General features: G+C 47.3%; 1 protein-coding gene across 1 annotated transcript in view; it reads left to right on the forward strand.

The window, feature by feature from the left end:
* Positions 1–21,726, forward strand: part of Dnhd1 (dynein heavy chain domain 1) — a 71,333-nt gene that overhangs the window by 43,780 nt on the left and 5,827 nt on the right. The window contains 17 exon segments of the mRNA XM_013035593.1: positions 2,880–3,005; positions 3,518–3,615; positions 3,733–6,619; positions 6,822–6,999; positions 7,169–7,361; positions 7,585–7,873; positions 9,128–9,780; positions 9,880–10,784; positions 10,955–11,163; positions 11,401–11,605; positions 11,680–11,782; positions 14,873–15,022; positions 15,249–15,431; positions 15,567–15,998; positions 16,181–16,646; positions 21,083–21,352; positions 21,561–21,713. Coding sequence (XP_012891047.1) covers positions 2,880–3,005; positions 3,518–3,615; positions 3,733–6,619; positions 6,822–6,999; positions 7,169–7,361; positions 7,585–7,873; positions 9,128–9,780; positions 9,880–10,784; positions 10,955–11,163; positions 11,401–11,605; positions 11,680–11,782; positions 14,873–15,022; positions 15,249–15,431; positions 15,567–15,998; positions 16,181–16,646; positions 21,083–21,352; positions 21,561–21,713 — 7,500 coding nt within the window.

Raw genomic sequence — 21,726 nt, forward strand, 5'->3', positions numbered from 1 at the left:
GTTCAAGGCTAGTGCTCTACCACTTGAGCCACAGCGCCACTTCCGGCTTTTTTCTTTTTGCTTATGTGGTGCTGAGGAATCAAACCCAGGGCCTCAGGAATGCAAGGCAAGCACTCTACCACTGAGCCACCTTCTCAGTCCACTATTCTAATTTTCTTATTACAACTTCCCCACTTAATAAGACTGGGTTGTCTATATGTAGTAACAGTCTTTACTGAACCCTTCTATCATTTCCACAGACATAACAACTCTTTTCCTACCCATATTAAAAATGTATCATTCAAATTATGATATAACTTTCACAAATAGCTGTGAAATCACAGTCTGTCCCTTGGCAAGAAGACAGTTTAGTGGATGAAAAAATGTTTTGAATCTTGTAAAGAATAGTTTGAGATTTATAAATTTCAGTTGAATTCTTAGGATTTAAATCTGAAGTATTCTCATAGGCTCTTGTATTAGAGATTTGGTTGCCAGCTGATGAGTTTTGGGAAGTGATTGAATCCTGGTGGCTTGATCTAATCATCCTTACATGGATCCATAATAGGATGCCACTTTGGGGAGATGGTGAAAAGTAAGAGATGGCTCCCAGTTGAAGAAAGTAGATCCATGAGTCCATATTCTTGGACTCTATCTTGCTATGGTCCCTTTTCTTTACTTCCTTGCCACCATGGTGCATTCTGTTCTGATCCATCATTCCCTCTCTGCCACGATGGTCTGAAACCTCTGAGGTTTTCCCTCTTAGGTTGTATATGTCATGTGTTCTGACCCAGTCTGACTAACACAGTCAGTATATTTTATAATAAGAGAAGAGAATGCTCATGAAAGAGCATCTAATTCACCAGAGTTGCAGCCCAAAGAGTACTGGAAGAGGAAATGGGACATATGCTATCTTATAGGTCATGTTAAGAATTAGTAACACATAAAAGGGAAAGGGAAATGTTCAGATTTTAGTTTAATATGGAGAATAAGCTAAAGGGAGGCAAAGAATGAAGGTTGGAGGGTCAAATTAGAAATGACTGTAACCCAATTGAAAACCAATAGTGGCCTACTCTAGTGTGGCACAAAGAAAAGTAAATGGACTAATGCTCTGCATAAGTCCAACTGGGAAAAATGAAATGATCTGACTTTGACATGGAACAGAGTATATGACTTCTCAACGCTAACTTGGATGGTTTTCATCACTCAAACTCTATCCATGTCACCTCTCCTTGTCTAATGTTTGGCTAGGAATGTCTTCTTCAGGTATTTGTTCACATCTGGACTCATTGTTCATATCTCTCTTATTAAGGACTCCTAGGTTTTGGTGTTGACTAATATACACTAAGACTGGGTTTCACAGTGAATGCTTGCACTAAGACTCAAAAGGACATCCTCTTTCATTTTTCACATGAGTATATTTTACACTGATCTTTTTGCCCAGTTTTGATCCTGATTCTCCAGCTTTGCAGATCTGCTTCTACTTGGTCTCCACTACTGCATTATCTATAGATAATTTGGCTACTAGAAGTAAAGAACAAAGAATTATAGTACAGGCTCTGGATAGTTTTGCCTTGGTCTGTCTCTGAGTTCAGACATCAGGCTGGGTAGACTGAGTCCTCCCAATCTTTACTTAAGCTTATAGCTTTTCCCCATTTTTGCTCCAAGTTTTTCCTTCTATCTCTAGGCTTCCATTTGCACCAAACACTTCATGCGGCTGGTTTTTCTCCCCATACCTTCTCTCCCTTCCTTTTCCTTAGATATGTTGGTCAAGGACCAAGTTTTATAGTGTCCTCACATCACAAAGATAACAATTTCATTCACCCAAAATGAGCCCAAGATGATAGAAACTATGTATTTAACTCTTATCCCAGGAAGGCAGATTGTTTCAGGATTAGGGATCCGTACTTCTCTCTTTAGATTCTTAATAAAATGAGAACAAGAACACGCGTGAAAAGGAAAGTCCAACTATGTGTTTTGTATATAACCTGCTGTTAGCCATAGCTTGTATCCTGATTGAGACTTAATACAACCTATGCATAGCCTTCCCCAAATCATTCTCTCAAGGAGTTGTATGGATTGTGGTTGGCTTCATATTCTTTAGAGTACAAGAGATGGGCCTTTTTGCTTCTTCACATGAGGAGGACCATGTAAATATTTACAGTGTAAAGGGATAGACAGAGATGCTTAAAAATTCCAGTACTTTTTTTTTAGTAGAGCAGCAAGTATTTTTCTGTGAAAGCTAGATACAGAGCATTTTTCTCTCCAACAGAGGGTTTTGGGAGAATCTTAATCTGTCAGGACCGGTCTTCCCTCTCAATTCTCCAATATTCCCACTCTACTTACTTTCTCCACTTAACTCCCAACACTAATCTCATATAGAATGTTGAGATGACTCTTTAAACAGCACCAGAAAGCCAAGTGATGATATTGTGAGAGAAAATTTTGGTCTTTGATTTTCCACCAGGGTTCTCTTTCATCCCCGAATGGGCACTCTTGCCATAGAAATAGTATGTAGAGTTTTAAACCCATGAAAGCCCTCTTCCCAGGATGAAGGCTCTATTTCTCCAAAGGAATTTTGTGAAATTTGATGAGTACTGATAATGTCTAGCCAGGGAAATCAACTGGTTGGGAGTCTGCCCACAGTACCTGGAGGAAGTTTTTTTCCTACTATTTAAGACCCTAGTGTTCCACTGAATCTACTATGTTGGCCGATGAAGTCCTTGAAGATAGAAAGGGTGTCAAGATCCCTGTAATTGCCTCCCATAAAAGATCACACTAGTCTACCCTTTCCTGCTCCATATGAAATAACAGCTCAACTAAGCTGTGACTGACAGCTCAACTAAGCTGTGACTGACAGCTCAACTAAGCTGTGACTGACAGCTCAGCTTTTTCTTCCTCAGACTACAACAATCTACAAGACTCAATCCAGGATAGTCTTCAGACATTGTTCAAGATGCGGGCTATCCACAAGTCAGGAGACTTATACAAAACAGCTTTGGAGTGGGTGACCATCATGCATAGCCTGAGTGAGCACAGGCCTGTAGATGGGTTGCTGGGTGGGACCTGAGCTGGGAGGGTTCCAGGGGATGGGAAAGAGAGGGACAGAAGGAGAGAATGAGGACCTCCTTCTGAGCTACTTCTTCTTTTTTCTTTTTTGCCAGTCCTTGGACTTGAACTCAGGGTCTAGGCACTGTCCCTAAGCTTCTTTTTGCTCAAGGCGAGCGTACTTCCACTTGAGCCACGGTGCCACTTCGAGCTTTTTCTGTGCATGTGGTACTGAGGAGTTGAACCCCAGGGCTTCATGCATGCAAGGCAAACACTCGACCACTCAGCTACATTCCCAGCCTGCTGTTTCTTTGTATAAAGTGACTAGATCTTTATTGACAGTGAAAGTAACAACTTCCCCTAATAAGGTCCCTGGGGTCTTTCGAGCAGAGAATTTCTATTGTGCTACTGGGGCAGACCCAAGAACTCAGGCTCCCTTGCAAAAGCAAGAACCTCAGTGTGTCAACTAGTATTGTTCCGGCTGCCCACACAGGTGCCCTGCTGGAGGTGTGGGTGACGTTCCAGCAGAAGTGGATTTTTCTGAATAAAGTTCTCCATGAGATGAAGATCCAGTTTCCTAATGCTGACCTGGTAGGAAGGGAGTTGCTCCAAGGTTGGACAAGGGCTCCTGAATCACAGGGTTCAGTGCAGGAGGGGAAAGCTGCCGCTTCCCTTCAGCCCTCACTTTTACCGTCTTCTTTGCCACAGCACGCTCGTTTCCAGGCCATAGATGATCAGTATCGGACCCTGATGCACATCTCCATAGCTGACCCCCTGGTGCTGTCACTCATACTGCCCAGTGCCAAGAGGAGCCCTTATTTCCAGGGTCAGCAGTTACAACAGCTGCTGCAATCAGGGTCGGTGGAGCTGGAAAGCATCATCATGGCTCTGCAGAGTGTGCTCTATGAGGTATGTGCTTGCTTCCCCCGCCTTTTCTTCCTCAGTAACAGCGAGCTGGTGGCCCTCCTGGCCACCCCTCTAGAACCGTATGAGGCCCAGCCATGGGTGCAGCGCTGCTTTCCTCATGTCTACACAGTAAGCTTCCAATCCCACCTAACGGATGAGAAAAATACTCAAGACCACGACCAGGAGTCAATCCCAAGTAGAAAGACTCGAGTGGAGACATTTGCTGTGCGAGGGGCAGGTGGAGAGGCGGTGAAGCTGCAGGAGTCCTTACCCCTGTATCCAGATATCCCCAAGTGGCTAGCCACTCTGGAGAAATACCTGCGCTCCACACTGGTGTCCCTGCTACAGGACTGTGTCACCGCTCGCCTGGCTTTGAGCTCATTCCTGGTCTTTAAGAAACTGCCTCAGCAAAGAAGGTTGCCCCTGCAGCAACATGTTCATCATTGGTTAGATTTAGCCCAGGATTTCCCATGGCAGTGTGTACTGGTAGCAGAGGAAGTGGTGTGGCGGGCTGAGATGGAGGAGGCTCTGCTTGAATCAGGGACCCTCGATGTGACTCCCATGCACATACACAAAGTCGAAGTCCTGGTGCAATTTATGAGAGTCCGGAGGAGCTCCCAGGGCAGAAAGACCTTCGTGCCCTCTGCCCGCCAGGCCAGCCTGCTCAGTGCCCTGCTGGTCATGGCAATAAGACACCGGGATATCGCCCAGCTGTTAGAGAAGCACCAGGTCAGTGACCTGAAGGACTTCCACTGGGCTCGTCAACTCAAGTATCACCTGGGTTCTCCTCACCTGATTCCCGAAAGGCCATTGCAGAATCTTAAGACAGTGGTATCAACTGAGTCCTCTCTGTCACCAGCTGCATGCTGGGTAGATGTGTTGGGCCGTTCCATCGTATACAATTATGAGTATATGGGTCCCAGAGTAGAGCCTCTACCCAGCCTGCTCCCTGAGCGCCCAGTGCTGAGTCTAATATTGGCCCTGGACCAGGTAGCCTGTGGGACACTACTGGGTTCTAATGGTGTAGGCAAGACAGAAATGGTAAACAGCTTGGCCCGGGCCCTGGGCCGCCAGCTGGTAATGATGCTCTGCTTGCCCCAGATAGAGGCCAGGTGTCTGAGCAGCTACCTGAATGGCGCCCTGCAGTGTGGTGCCTGGTTGCTTTTGGAGGCAGTCCATCACCTGCCTCCTGGCTTGCTCTCTGCCCTGGGCCAGCACCTGGCTGAACTGCAAAACCTCTATCGCCCTCTGTACCAACAGGCTTCCCGAAGCATGGGCACCATAAACCCTACTGAACCCCAGTTCCTTGGTAGTGGCCTCTTTGAGAAGCATCATGTGTCCATGCGCCTTGGCTATGGCTGTTTTCTGACCATGCGTGCCTTGAGCCCTGCTATACCCACCAACTTGCACCAGCTGCTGCGGCCCGTGGCATTGGCACTACCTGACCTTCAGCGAGTAGCAGAGCTGGCCCTGCTGGGTGCAGGAATGCGAGATGCTTCCCGCCTGGCTGCCCGCCTATCCAAATTCTTCTCCCTAGAGCAGGAGCTGGCATCTGGGCCCCTGCCCTGCCGCTTGCCCCTGCTCAAGCAGATCCTGGAAGATGCAATCCAGATGCTCAATGAGCCCAAGGAGGAATTGGAGTCCCAGGGTAGACTCACTTCTGTGGAGGAGACTGTCCTTCTGCGTGCCCTGCTGCACTCACCACTGTTCAGCATCCTTGACGAGCTCCACCTCCAAAACCTCCGCAAGCTGCTGTGTGGGGTCTTCCCAAATGCTAGCCACGTGCTGGCAGAGCCTATGGTCCACAGGTTGATGAAGTCATTAATGATGGAGGAACTGCGGCAGGTAAGCTTGCTTCCCAGCCTTGAAATTCTGGGGTCCCTGGAGCAGCTCAGCCAGGCCCTGAGCCGTTCCTCAGGCGTTCTGCTCCTGGGTCCTGCAGGCAGTGGCAAGACTACTTGCTGGCGCAGCTTATTTAAGATCCACAATCGGTTGGCAGCCATGGAAAGCACTTCCACCCAGGGCTACCAACCTGTGGAAATTACTCACCTCTATCCTAGCACGCTCAACTCCCAGGAGTTCCTAGGATGGCTAGAGGGACCCTGTTGGCACCATGGCATTTTCCCCAGGCTACTTCGTGCAACCCCTCGATGTAACAGTAAGGCAGCAAAAGAAGACAACCAAGAATGGATGGGAATCCAGCACTGGATCGTCTGTGATGGGGCCTCTAGTTCGGCGTGGCTGGACTCCATCACTTGCCTCCTGAGTAATCCTCCCCAGCTTAGCCTCCCCAATGGTCAGCAAATAGCACGACCACCAGGTACCTTCTTCTTGTTGGAGGTGGCAGATGCCACAGGTATGTCCCCCACAGTAGTCGGCCGGTGTGCCCTAGTCTGGTGTGGGGGGGGACAGACGTGGCAGTCTATGCTTAGCACTTTGATGACATCCCTGCCCCGTGACTACCGCTTGCAGCCTCCGACAATCACTGAGCTCAACCACATGGCTGAATTTCTGGTGCCTGCCACATTCCGATTTCTTGCCCGCAAAGGGACTGGCTCTCTGCTGCAGATTCATGGGCAGCAGACTCTTTGTCCAGGTGTAGCTGAAGTTACCAGCCTGGCCCGCATCTTGCGTGGTCTGCTTGACTCTCACCTGCGCCTCTATGAAGAAAAGAGTGTATATGGCTCAGGTAGGAAAACGGAAGAGCTGGCTTGTTGAGAGACATGGGGGCTGGAGGGGATTGGGGAATGTCTGGAGCCAGAAGCATGGGTTCTGTAGTGCATGGGAACTGCAGAGGAAGTGAGGTAATATGGTCAACCTCTCCTCTCCTCTCCATATTCCACTTTTGTGTGTATGCCGGGACCCCCATCTGGCCTTGGTGACTGCTGCAGAGGACCACAGTGATAGAGATCCTATGGCCAAAAGTATCCCATCTTCAAAAAGCAGCTCCCTGAAACAATACCATGTTGAAAGCAATGAGACGTCGAATAAGCACAGGGAACATCTGCTGGCTGTCAGCAGCTTTCTTTTTGCCCTGATCTGGGGCTTTGGAGCCCACCTTCCTTCCAGGTACCTACAGGGATGGGATTTTGGGTGATGCAGAGAGTGGGGGCTAACTTGCTCACAGGAGTTCAAACTCCAAGTTAACCTTGCTGTGCAGCTAGGGTATCACGTATGAGCATGTTATTGATGGTTCTGTAATAACTGCGTGGCTGTTACTGTGTGTCCATCTGAGCAGGCTTTGGCCCCTCTTTGATACCTTCATGAGGAGTTCTATTAGTTGCCTCACCAACTACCCTGAGCCACCACCCTCAGCTTCAGTGTTTGATCTACATGTAAACCCTGAAGATGGGACATTGGTCCCCTTCACTGGCCATTATCTGAGCAGCCGTGTCAAGGGAAATCTAGGATTCTTCCGCTCTTCTGACCAGGTATGAGGACAGTGGGGAAATAGCTGAGGTTGGGACTAAAGGGAGTAAGACCATGTTTAAGGCTGGACTGAGATCCATTTGCTCCCATTCTTTGATCACAAGAATACACAGCATATGATCTCTAAGAACAGCTTTGGGACAAGTGCCTTAGAAGTAGATTTTTATCTAGACAACTGTCCTATCCTGGAACTGTCTCAGTGAAAGCTCTATTCCTATTCCCCAGACCGAGCAGCTCTTATATATGGTAGATCTGCTTCTGTCCAAGGGGCAGCCCGTGCTGCTGGCTGGAGAGGCAGCCACAGGGAAGTCAGCCTTTGTGGAGGTCCTAGTGGTGCCAAACCACCCATGCATATCCAACTCCATCCATCCCGCCTTCGGTTCTGCCCATCTCCGCCAACTCCTGAGCAGGGGAGTCCAAGGCCAGTCACAAGCCACCCCCTGGCCTGAGAATCAACAGGATTCTAAAGACTCCCTCCTTTTCCTGTTGGAGGATCTGCACCTGGCCACTTCTGGTGAGGAGCTGGGTGGAGGGAAGGAATCTCATCACTTAGTAATCTCATCTCCTGAGGTTACAAAATCTACAGCAATATTGATTGTCAAATACATGTATACAGCTCACAGAACTACAGTTTTCCTTTCTTAGTATCGTCTCATTCTTATTCTGCCAGCGGTCCCATCCACCCACACTCATGTCCTCATCTGTTATCACTTTTTTTTTTTCTGGTAAATCTCTTTTCTCTATCCCACATTTAATTTCTAAGCACAGGTATTTTTACTCAACTATTTACTGCACATGTCTACAAAGCCATAATTTGATTCTTTGAAAAAGATAAAAATAAAAATGGACAAAGCCCTAGTAAGCTAATCAAGAAATAAAAAAAGAAAACCTAAATTTTTCCCCCCTTAAAAGAAAGAGATTTTAGTAAAGATATTTTTAAAAAGCATAAGAGAATATTGTGGAAATTTTTATGCTAATAAACCCAGTAATTTGGATGAAAAGGAAATCTGTCTTGCAAAATGCAATTTTTCCAAGTCAGACTAAAGAAAAAAATAGAACAGAAGCCGGGACCAGTGGTTCACACCTGTAATCCTAACTGCTCAGGAGGGTGAGATCTGAGGAGTGTGGTTGAAAGCCAGCCATGCAGGAAAGTCCGTGAGACTCTTATCTCCAATAAACTCCTCATAAAAATCCAGAAGTGGGGCTGTGGCTCAAGTGGTTGAGCACAAAGAGGCTTAGGGATAGTGCCCAGGTCCAAAGTTCAAGCCCTAGGACCAGGAAAAAACAAAAACAAAACAAAACAAAAAAACCACCAGAAATCACCTCCTATCTATTAAAATTTTGAACTAATAATAAATGCTCCCAGTTACAGATGGATTTCACAGTTCCATTATATCCACACACGCAGTATTAGCACAGTATTTTTGTGGTACTGGAAACCCCAGTGTGCGTATGGGCTCTCTGAGAGAAGTATTTGTACTTTCCCCCTAATTGTCATCTGACCCACTTTCTAACTACGTCAACTTCTAAATCTTACTACAGTATTCATTTTCTTTTGGTTAACAAAAAATTGATCTCAGAGGTAGGATTTAGGGAAGAATGTTAGGGAATGTATGGAGAGAGAATGACTTGCTCAGATGTCACTCAGTCCTAACACATCAGTAGCACAGACTTCCTCTGCAACTAGCAGGATGGGGCAGGACCAGAAGGAAAGGGGAGAGTCTCAGGTGGACTTGCACGCATCCTCTCTGTTCTTCGTGTCCCACAGACCCAGAGAAGAGCTGCCAGCCAGTTCTGGAGACGCTGCGCCAGGCCATGGACGGCACTGTGTATGCCCACAACACCTTGGAGCTGCAGACACTGCAGCCCACAGCCAACTTCCTTGCCACAGTTACAGTACCAGCGTGCAGCGAGCGCCCGCTCTGCCCACGCCTCTTTCGGCTCTTCACAGTGCTAGCCCTAGGCAGCATGACCCTGACCACCATGTTGGGCAGACACGCACCAAACATCCAAGCCTGGCTTGAGCGCTTTCCCTCTATGGAGCGGGAAGGTGCTCTGGCAAGAGCTCTGGTTCGAGCTTCCATGGAGGCTTGGGAGGCTGTGAGCAATCGCTTCATGCCTTCACCTCTCCACCCACACTACCATTTCTCCTTGCACTCTGTCAGCCAGCTTCTGGGAAGCCTACAGCTACTACCTACTAGAGTGAGCCCAGGGAGTCTTGTAGACTCTTACAGCCATCAGGAGCATCTGCGCAGAGTGTCAGGCTTACGTGGCACTCGCCTGTCTGTTATGATGGTCACACGCAACATGGTGCGTCTTTGGTTGCACGAGGCACATAGAACTTTTTGTGACCGTCTGGACAGCCACAGGGAACGCACCTGCTGTTCCAAGATACTCCTAAAAATAGCTCAGGGAGTCTTTTGCTGTGAGATGAAATCCCAGCACTTGAGAAGCGACCATACGGAAGAAGAAAAAGAGGAGAAAGAGGAGGACGAAGAGGAGGAGGAAAAGGAGGAGGAAGAGGAAGAGAAGGAAGAAGAGGAGAGGGTTCCCGAAGTGGAGTCTGAAGGGGAACTAGCCCAGTGGGAGGAGTTAAACAACAGCGACAGTGAAACAGATGACGAGGATCCTTACAGCCTTGAGGCCACCACAGGTGCACACCCTTCTGACCCAAGCCTCCTACCATCCAAAAAATTAACAGGAAAGGAAAGTATGGAAAGTAAAAGTCCCAAGACAAAGCAGGAGGCAGACACCAGAGCTTCTATCTATAAGCAGTCAAAGAAACAGAAGAGGTGGTGGAAAAAGATAAACCAGAAAGACTTGGTCTCACCCTTGTTGCTTCCAGTGCTGCTGCTCCGTCCCCGGGAAAATCCTTTAGACCTGGTCTTCAGTCAGAAATTGTTGGTATCCAACTCCGAAACTCCCAACTTGTACCTGGAACGGGAGTGGGAGAACCTGGAAGAGCAGCTGGCTGCGTCTGCTGCTCAGCTGAATCTGAACCCCCACCTCGCCCGCTGCCACACCTCAACCCAGCACGTGGCTCGTCTGGTCCGTGTGCTAGCCAGACCCCACCAGCATGGCTTACTGCTCTCAGGAGTTGTGGGTACCGGACGCCATACAGCCATCACTCTGGCTGCCAGCATTTGTCAGGCCCACCTCTTCTGCCTGCCGTCTGGGTCGGAGGAGGCCATTCTCCAGTGTCTACGAGACGCCAGCTGGCATGCCGGAATGTCAAACCAGCCAGTGGCACTGGTGGTACCCAAGAGTGCGAATATTACCACCCTTTATCGCCTGGTCGCCCTGGCCACCTCAGGCACTTTCCCTGACCAGTACACAGAGGCAGACCTGGATCACATTGAAGATCGGGTCCCCAGGGAGAACCTGGGTCTCAAATACAACACTAAGAAGGAAGTCGTGTTGCAGAGGTAAGGTCCTGAAACCCGTCCCCCAAGCCTTCTCTGCCATTACTCTGTCAAAAGGCCCAAATAAGTTATCTGAGTCACTGTGGAGGGCGAGGGCCAAAGGGGTTGGGGTCGGAAGTGGAAAGACGGAGAGAGCAGCAAGACAGCAGCAGGAGCCCTTTGCCTGCCCACAGGTTCTTCAAGCAAGTGAGTCGCCACCTGCACATGTTTTTCCTGATTGAAGATGACCAGATCCAAAAGCAGCTGCCCTCCACTCTTTTCCTGCAGCTTCTCCAACTGGCCACGGCCAGCATTGACCATTACGAGCCCTGGGACCAAGCTTCCCTGGTCAAGGTTGCTCAGTTCTACCTGGAGAGTGCTAATAGCCCACCCCCTGATGACAGTGAGCCATTGTCACTTGTTCTCACCAGGTTCTGGTCATTACTAGACCTGAATTTCCCTCCCTCCCTCCCTCTCTCCCTTCCCTCCCCCTTCCTCCCTTTTTCTTTTCTTCTCTCTCGTTGCACTCCCTTGAGATTTTTTTTCTGCCCTCCTTCACGAGCTAGAAAAAAAAGGCTCTTTTCATTCCCATTCCCCCCTGCAAGTCCACAAGTCCACATTAAAACCATGCTCCTTGCAGGCGCCTTGAAGTTCCTAGACCTCCAAGCCTCAATTCCCAGCGTGGCCAAAGCCATGGCTCTCATCCACCTTTCGACTGCCTACTACCATGAGCACCTGTGCCCTTCATTGCCACTGGTCACTCCCAATACCTTCCTAGACCTCCTGAACACCTTCATGCTACAGAAGCAAGAAATGACCCTGAAGATGAAGACTAGAGCCAACCGGTAAGTTGTCCCATTCCCTACAGCGTTCCTCCTCCTGTACCCCGGAGTCAATTCACTGTGTCATCGCTTTCCAGGATTCATACTGCCGTGGAGAATCTGAGAACATTAGTGGACCACCACAGCTTCCAGTCCAGCCTGGTCTCGAACTTGGAACAAGAGCTAAAAGGCTCCTATAAGGTAAGAGGGAGAAGATTGTAAGATGTTGTGAGACAGTTGTGTCAAAGCAGAAAGCACAAAAGGGGATTTAAGAGGCACCAACCAGAGTGAGCCTTAGTTCATATTTCTCGACAGTCTCCCTTTCCCCAGAGGAACTCTAATTCTTGCTGCCTCTTTCCTTAGATCTCAGGCTCATAAGTTTCCCACAGTACAACTGAGACCAGATTGACTGGGGTCCTGACTCTACAACACTGACTATAAGCAGTTTAGTATACTCTCAAGATCTTTGGATTTGCATGATGAATGAGGAAGAGAATTACATTTTTTTTTGTCAGTTGTGGGGCTTGAACTCTGGGCCTGGGCACTGTCCCTCAGCTCTTCAGCTCAAGGCTAGCACTCTACCACTTGTGCCACAGCACCACTTCCAGCCTTTTCTGTTTATATGGTGTGGAGGAATTGCAAGTGAGGCAAGCACTCTACCACTGAGTCACCTTTCCCAGCCTGAGAATTACATTTTTAGTATCACCTCTTTCTCTTAGTTCTTCCTTTGAAATCTCTATCCCTGCCAGTCGATTCACCTTTGGTAGCCACCTCCCCCTCCCCATATCATGTTGTCCTTATCAAATTTACAAGTCTGTTGTTTGCAGTAAGGAAATTGGATTAGAAATGGTGGTAGGTAGACATTTATACCTATACCAAAGAAACAACTGTATTTAAATAGTACACTAGACATAAATGTTCTCAGTTTCCTTAGTCGGTATTTCTCTCTCACTCCCTTCTCCCAATACCTGCTATCCCACTTTTCCATTAGAGCTCCTCTGATACAGTTCTCAGGAACAAGAGCGTTTCGTTGTTTCCTTTTGTTGTTGTTGTTGTTGGTTCCTGGGCTTGAACTCAGGGCCTAAGCATTGTTCCTAAGCTCTTTTGCTCAAGGTTAGCACTACCACTTTGGGCCACAGTGCCACTTAAGGTTTTCTGGTGGTAAACTGGAGATAAGCCTCTCATAAACTTTACTACCCAGGCTGGCTTCAAGCTGCAGTGCTTAGATCTCAGCCTCTTGGGAATAGCTAGGATTACATGTGTGAGCCACCAGTGCTCAGCTCTTCTAAATGTTTTATATGTAAGAGCTCATTTAGCCAGGCACTGGTGGCTCATGCCTGTAATCCTAGCTACTCAGGAAAGCTTGGATTTAAGGATCATGGTTCAAAGACAGCCCAGGCAGGAAAGTCCAGGAGACTCTTTTTAATATATTTTTATTGTAAAGATACTGTAAGAGGGGTTACAGTTACATGAGTAAGGTAATGAGTGCATTTCCTATAGAGCATTGTTACCCCCCTCCTTTGTTTTTCCCCTACCATTCCTTCCCTCCCACCTCCTCAACTCCTCCCTCCTCCCTCACAAAGTTGTAAAGTTCATTTTCAACATACTGTCTTGTACATCTATCCTTGTTTCAGCATTTTGTATTTCCCTTCCCCTCTCCAAGTTAGAAAAATGTATATTCAAGATGCAGGGCACTGGAATCAAATACTCTGGGAGACTCCTATCTCCAATTAACTACCAGAAAACCAGAAGTGACACTGTGGCTCAAAGTGTCAGAGTACCAGCTTTGAGCAAAAATGCTCAGGGACAGTGCCCAGGCCCCAAGTTCAAGTCCCATGAAAAAGAAGAAGGAGGAGGAGGAGGAGGAGGAGGAGGAAGAGGAGGAGGAAAAAAGAGGAAAGAAGAGGAAGAGGGAGAGGAAGAAAACATTTAGAAGTGCTGGAATTTAGTACAACCTCGATGTTCCGTTAGATCACCCCCTAACAAGACAGCATAAGGCCCTGGCTCTCCTCATGACTATAACTTACTAGAAAATATAGATTCATTTAGGCAATTTCAAAACAGTATGCTATAACAGAGAAAGTCCACAGGGCTTTAGAAAAACACATTGCCCCAATATATAGCATAACATGTGTAGAACATGGTAGGAGATCAAAAATATTTAAAAAAATGTACATGAATGAATGAAATACATCAGAGTTGGTGCTGCAGGTTCCGTACAATTAGACCAAGGGTAGAGTGAGGTGAGGAGGGAGAATATCCAAGGGTGAAGTAATAATGCATGTAAAGGCCCAGAGAAGGCAAAACTGAAAGTCATGTTCTAGGAGACAGAAAAAGATGGAGTGATTAGAAAGAAAAGTAGGGGCCTGGACAAGGAAGCATTGTCAACCATATGTAGAAATGACACAATGATGATTAGACCCCAGTTGTAGGAAACCAATCGAGTGCAGAATGGATTCAAGATCAGAAATAAGAGCAGCACTGGAGAAACTAGTTAGCAAGCCAGAACAGTGAAGGAGAGTGATCCTGGGTGTGAGCAGGAGGTGTTGGAGGGAGAAGTGTAGACATGAGAGACATGTTAGAGATAGAACTGAAAGCAAGATCTCAAAGACAAGCTGGGAACTGAGTCCACGCGTAGCAACCCAGCTTGCTTTCTTCCTTGGGAAACTTGACTGTGCGTTGCCAGTTTTCTGAGGAAAAGAGGTCAAGGAGAATAAATAGGAAGATTGCTGGGGAGCTAAGGAGGTATAACCAACATCCTTTTGGGGGCATAGAGTCTGAAGAGGTCTGCCAAGCATCCAAGTGGAGATTTCTACTGAGCAGATGGCAATATCGTATAGGACTTGTGAGGGAATATGCATTTTGAACATTTTTTTTCACATGTTAGTACAATGTACTATGTTTACAATATATCAGTAAAGGAAAGGTCTGAGAACAGCCAGAGAAGTTGGAGAGTGCCCAAAGGAACACAGTATCATGAAGACCAAGAGAGGAGCTTCCTTCCAAAGAAAGGGACAGTCTTCTGAGACAACTTCTGCTCAAGAGTCTTAAGTAAAATAAGGAGCAGAGCACAATGGCTACACACACATGCTTTGGAGTCAGAATACCCAGTCCTGACTCATCTGGGCCTGTGCTATGGGTGTCTAACCACTGACAGACCCCAGAGCTCAGGCTGTATCTGTTCAGCTTGGTTCCTCTATCAAGCCCATGGTGTCTCCCCTCCCCCCAACCCTGGCGTGTTCCCACACTGCCCAGAATGTGGTGTTGCAGGGCTTGGATCTCTGTTCACAGAATGTTGGGATGTACCAGCATCAGCTTGACCAGATCAAGCTCCAGTACAAGCGGCAGCTGGCAGAGTGTCGGCATCAGGAGAGCCTCGTTGAGAACCTAATCAAGCAGCGGGATGCCCTGAAGGCTCAGCACGATGCTTTCCTGGAACAGGTAGGCTCTTCCTGCCAACTGCCCTGCCCTGCTCCTCTCTGGGGGAAGAGGCTAGCCCCTCCTAGGATGCCACAAAAAGGGAAAGATGAGGCGGCTTCTGGTGGAGGTTCAGGTACTGAGATGGTTTGGGGATGGTCTCCCCGCGAGGACGCCTGAGATGAAACATACTGAAGCACGAGAAGACATTCTTAGGAGTGCTCTGCAGCACGCTTCTCTCCTTGTTTAGATGGGCAAAGCATTTCTGGGCCCTCTGAGCCAGCTGCAGGTGTCTGACTTTGAGGAGATCCGGAGCTATCGAGCACCGCCAGAACCTGTAGTCCGCGTGACAGATGCTCTGTGCGACTTATTCCACCGTGAAACAGGCTGGGCCAGTGCCAAGCAGCTCCTATGCCCCGAGGATTTTTATCAGGTAAGGAAGATGAGGCCTCAGGAAGAAGGCAGAGGAGAGGCATAAGGGGGAGACCTGGCAAGATGAGGTAAGAGCTGTTGGGTCAAGATCTAAAGCATTCGGCTCTTCTCTTCCTGTACGACCCATGTTCTCCAGGAGTTGGTGTTCTTCCCCAAGGAGAAGCTCACAGACTCAGAACTGGTCAAGTTACGACAAGCTCTGAGTGCTCCAGGTATGAGCGATGCCGCACTGCGGGCAGTGAGCAAGCCTGCAGCAAACCTGGCAATCTGGCTGTGGGCAGTTATGCACTATGGGATGGCACAGCGCCGGGGACTACCCACAAGCATGCTGCTGCGGCAGGTGGAGGAAACATTAATCCGAGAGCAGGCTCGCTTAGGCCGCTACCAGTTTCAGGCCCAGGAGTTGCTGGAGTATACCTTAGACCTGGCTAAGAAGCTGGAGGATGCCCAAGCATCTTACAGCCGTATGATGGAGAACCTCAATCAAGCACACTACGGACAACATCACGAATGGCCCATAAAGTCTGCACTGATCACCCCCATGCACACCTGGATTACACAACTCCAGGTACTCAACCCCTCCCAGTTCCTTCTGTTCCCTAAGGCCCCATGTTCTAACTGCTCCTTTCTCTTCTGCCCGCCCCCCTCCATATTCTCCTCCACTACCCTACCTTGTTCCTCTCCACACATGTACCCTCCGCCGGGTTCCCTAGCTGACCTCCACGCCTCCTGCTCTTTCCGACACATCAGAAACTGAGGGAGCACTGCATGAGTCTGTTTGGAGATGCCCTCCTGTGCTCAGCTGCCATCACCTACCTGGGTCCCTTCCCACCACTGAGGCGCCGGGAGCTGCTAGACAAGTGGCTGGCTCTGTGCAGGGGCTTCCCGGAGGCCCTGGGCCCAGATGATGTGGCCCAGGCACTGAAACAGAAACATGGCATCGTACCACCAAAGATGTCTCTGCTGGCCACACGCTCTCCCTTCAGGATTCTCTCTCTGCTGAGCAGCGAAGCTCAACAGTTCCAGTGGGACCGAGACCGGAAGCCCCATGCTAGGTCAGCCCGCTTGATAGGCCTGCTGCTTCGAAGCTTCACTCACTACTACAGCTACCGTTGGCCTCTGCTGCTTGACCCCAGCCAACAGGCCCTCATCTGGCTGGACCCACTGCCACGAGCAAAGAACATGTGCTTAGCCTCAGAATCCACCGAGAGGCTTGGTAAGCCAGGGGTAACATGTTATATCGGAGGCATCTGAATTGCCCAAGACTTTCAGCTTCTTGTGGTCCTCCCTTTCATAATAGAGACACTAAATTTCTGTGACTTAGGATCTCCCAAATTTTTACTGGGCTATACTACATTAACAAATTTGGTCATGTTTACTTTGTTAGTGATTTTTGACACGTTACCATGATTGTAGACTGGTTTCCCAGCCCATGATCTTCTCTTTCTTTGCTCTACTTAGCATTATTAGAAATCTGCTCAAAATCCAGAACCTTGCTGCCCAAATTTATCCAGTGTTTGAAATTCTTCTTATAAAAAATGTTATTATAAAGGTGATGTACAGAGGGGTTATAGTTACATAAGTCAGGTAATGAGTACATATCTTTTTGGACAATGTCACCCCTTCCCTCACTCTCTCCCAGTTTTCCCCTCCCCTACCTCACCCACAAGTTGTAGAGTTCTATTTCAACATAGTGTGTAGTGAGTATCACTGCTGCATTTGTTTACCCTGTGCTTCTCCATTTCGGTGCTTCCCTTTACACTCCCAAAGACAAATAAGTGAACATACAAGACAAAAGAAAACAAAAACAAAGAAAAAGTCTCTTGTTTCCATTTTCTGAGTTCATTTTGATAAATATGATTTTATATGATCAGAAGAACATAGGCCTTGCCCCATTGGTCTCACTGTGTGTGACTGTCTAGAGGCCTGTATAAGTTATCCTGTCCCATTGTATTTTAGATCTAGCTTCCTCATGAGAGAAAACATGTGCTATCATGTCCCTGAGCTTGGCTTACCTCACTTAACATGATTTGTTCTAGGCCCATCCATTTCCCTACAAATGATATAGTATTATTCTTTCTAATGGCTGTATCAAGTTCCATTTAGTATAGGACATTTTTTGGATCCACTCATCTATTTGGGCGCATCTGGGCTGTTTCCATAGCATGGCTATTGTAAATAGTGCAGCAAATGAACACGGATGTGCCAGTGTCTCTTGTCCTGGCTTGTGATATTCTGAGTATATGCTCAGGAGTGGTATGGCTGGGTCATAGGGAAGATCTATGTTTAGTTTTTTAAAGGAACCTCCAGGCTGCTGTCCAGAGTTGTTATGCTAGTTTACATTCCCACTAACAGTGCAATAGGATTCTCTTTTCCCCACATCCCCGCCAACATTCACAATGTTGACTAATCTAAGTGAGGTGAGATATTTTGATTCGCATCTCCTTTATGGGCCAGGGATGTTGAGCATTTTCTTGTATGTTTCTTTGCCATTCTCACCTCTTGTGAGAAGTCTCTCCTTAGCAACTTTGTCATGTTTGAAATTCTAAGGGAATATTTTTATTGACTCTCTTTGGACCAGAGGCCTGTCAGGGTGGCATGTTGGAAGGAACATTTCCTAGAAGGAAGATGGAGTGTTTATTTCCTGAAAGAAGGGGTTGTGAGGCTATAGAGATGAGAAAAAAATGTAACACGATTTTGGAAAAGGGCCTGTGATGATGGTAATGAAGTTTAATAAGACTTTGAAAGGGGATAATCTTACTTATATGTGTAGATTCAAAATCCCATGACTGGTATCTTAGAAAAGGAGGAGAAGGCAGATATATAAAAGAGAAGTCCATCTGAAGGGGGAGACAGAGGTTAGAGTTATGCAGCCACTAGCCAAGTAATACATACCTAGAACTATCTGATAATGGAAGAAGCAACAAAAGATGATCCCTTAGAAGGCTTTGGAGGAGCACAACTTTGCTGACACCTTGATTTCAGACTTGTGGCCTCCATAACTCTAAGGGAATAAAGTGTAAGGTAATTTGTTATGGAACCCCTAGAAATGAATCCATACATCATAATTACAAGATACCTACTACACAGATATCTGCTGGCCATCGATGTCCCTTTTGTTGGGAAAGTACAAGTTCTTCCAGAAGTCTGAATAGACTTTTTTTTTGGTCGGTTATGAGGCTTCAACTCAGGGCCTGGGTGCTGTTCCTGAGCCTCTTTGTGCTCAAGGCTAGCACTCTACCACTTGGATCACAGTACCACTTCTGGCTTTTGGGTGCTTAATTGGAGATAAGAGTCTCATGGAGACTTTCCTGTCTGGGCTGGCTTTGAATCATTATCCTCAGATCATAATCTCCTGAGTAGCTAGGATTACAGGCATGAACCACAAGCACCTGGCTCCTAGGCAGACTTCTGATCTCCATGACCTTTACTTTTTTCCCTCCTTTACCTTTTGTTTTTTAAATTCCTTTTCCAAGTGCTGAGCCTTGTACTTGCTAAGCAAACGTTCTTCTTCTGGTGTTAAAATCATGTATAGGATAAGAAAGTCCTTGTAGATTTAATTAAGATTACTAATAAATTGATCTTAAAATAGAGGTCTTATCCAGGATTATTTTGGGGGGGTCTTGTAATCAGATGAGCTCTTCTAAGCAGAAAGGAGGAAGAAAAATATTTGAAATTCAAGAATGATTCAACACAATGTTATTGGGTTTAAAACCTGGGTGCTGGTGGCTCACACCTGTCATCCTAGGCTGAGATTCTGAGGATCACGGTTCAAAGCCAGCCCAGGCAGGAGACTCTTATCTCCAATAAACCACCAGAAAACCGGAAGTGGCGCTGTGGCTCAAGTGGTAGAGTGCTAGCTTTGAGCTAAAGAGCTGAGGGACAGCGCCCAGGCCCAGAGTTCAAACCCCATGACTGACAAAAAACAACAACAAGGGCCTGGGAAGGTGGCTCAGTGGTAGAGCTCTTGCCTTGCATGCTCGAGGCCCTGGGTTCGATTCCTCAGCACCACATAAGCAATAGAAAAAGCTGGAAGTGGCACTGTGGCTCAAGTGGTAGAGCGCTAGCCTTGAGCTGAAGAGCTGAGGGACAGCGCCCAGGCCCAGAGTTCAAGCCCCACAACCGGACCAAAAAAAAAAAAACCAAAAAACAAAAACAAAAACAGAGAAGTCTATAGGGCAAGTATAAGAAGGAAATCAAAATTTACTGTTAAAAGCCAGTAAGAGCCAGACACACGGATGTGCATCTGTCATCCCAACTATTTAGGAGGCTGAAACATGAAGATAACTTGAGCCCCAGAGTTTGAAGATAGAAAGAACAACATAGTGAGATAACTATGTCAAAAACAAAGCAACAGGGGCTGGGAAGGTGGCTCAGTGGTAGAGTGCTTGCCTTGCATGCATGAGGCCCTGGGTTCGATTCCTCAGCAACACATAAGTAGAAAAAGCTGGAAGTGGCACTGTGGCTCAAGTGGTAGAGCGCTAGCCTTGAGCTAAAGAGCTGAGGGACTGCGCCCAGGCCCAGAGTCCAGGCCCTGCGACCAACAAAACACACATACACACACCAAACAGTAAATCTAAATGGAAGATATTAACACTGGGATGAGACTTCTATGCCTAGAGGTCACCTTGATTTTAGTTTAGTATAATATTGCTCCAGATGCTCCAGCCATGCTATGTTGGACTTGTAACACTACAGAACTATGAGATAATAAATGATACTGCTAAATCTGCAGTAATTTATTACCAATAAAAAGTGATGCACTATTTATCTCCAATAAACTACTCAAACAAGAAAAAAAAAAGTGATGCACTATCTGTGGTTCTGGCAACCTCCCTTTGTAAAAGAACGTAGGGGGGGGGGGAAATCCCTGGAAAAATCTTATCTAGTTCCTGCAGTAGAGGAGGCAAGGAGTCAATTGTGAATGGCTGCTATGGTGGTTGCCCACCAATGACTTGGTTGAGCCTTTCACTTATGTCACTGCCCCCCAGATACTAAGGTCCATATGAGTGAGGGCTCTTTTAGTTGTTACTACATTAGGTAAGAAGAGAAAGGCATTGGCTCTTCTAGTCAACCAACAGAAGGGGCAGAAATAGGGCCAGTTTCAGAGATGATTGACCTCCTCCCTAGAATTTTGGAGTCTGGGCACTTGTTTTGTGCCCGTCTAAGTGCTTTTTTGTTTGTTTGTTTGTTTTGGTTTGGTTTTTTGTTGGTCATGGGGCTTGAACTCTGAGCCTGGGCACTGTCCCTCAGCTCTTCAGCTCAAGGCTAACTCTCTACCACTTGATCTACAGCACCACTTCCGGTTTTCTAGTGGTTTATTGGAGATAATAGTCTCATGGACTTTCTTGCCTGGACTGGCTTTGGACCACGATCCTCAGATCTCAGACTCCTGAGTAGCTAGGATTACAGGCGTGAGTCACCAGTGCCCGGCTAAGTGCTTTTTATATACCATTGCAATTAATCTTCACACTAATCCCATGAGGGCCTCACTAATATCAAGCAGATTTTGCAGATGGGGAAATTAAATCATAGCACTTACATAGCTATTCTAAGGTATCTTTTTGAGGATCTGTCCTCATTGAAATGGAGTCCTTGGGTGAATGGCTCTCCCTAGGATTGCAGTTTCTCTACTTCATCTTTCTGGCCTAGGGAATTGCCTCCTGAGAGATCTAACTAGAGATGAAGAAGATACAGAAGATGACACTAGTGAAGAGGAAAATGAGCCCGAGAAGCAGACAGAAGAACAAAAGCAGGCGAAGAAAGAACAAGAGGAAAATGTGAAAGAGAAAGAGACTGAGACTCAGAGTCAGGGGTCAGATATCGCTTCTGAGGCTGGGCCTCTGCCTCCTGTCTGTCTATGTGTCCTCTCGGGTGCTGACCCAGAGTTGGGTCTTCAGCTCCGGAAGGCAGCTGCCAACGGTAAGAACTTGCCCTCACATACCATGCCCTCCCTTTTAGTCTTCCCCCAGTCCTGTGACCACACAGTCCTCCCACAGCTATCTGATCTCACTCAACTCCTATGCTTCATCTCACTATGTAGAAGGGTAGGAAACCTGCCCTGAATGGAGCCAGATCTTGTGAAAAGGGGTTGGATGATACAAGTGTTGGCACTTGCTTTCTCTCACAGGCCAGCCTGTGCTCCTAACCAACATGGAGCTGGGCCTAGGGTGCCAAGAACTCCAATGGCTGCTGCATCGGGAGCAGCTGAGCCCACCCGAGGTGCAGACTGGCTTCTGTCTCTATCTAAGTACTACCCTCACACTCGGTGCCTTGGAAAATGGTAAGACAGAGAG

Source organism: Dipodomys ordii, unplaced genomic scaffold (assembly GCF_000151885.1).
Source record: "Dipodomys ordii isolate 6190 unplaced genomic scaffold, Dord_2.0 Scaffold216, whole genome shotgun sequence".
NCBI lineage: Eukaryota > Metazoa > Chordata > Mammalia > Rodentia > Heteromyidae > Dipodomys > Dipodomys ordii.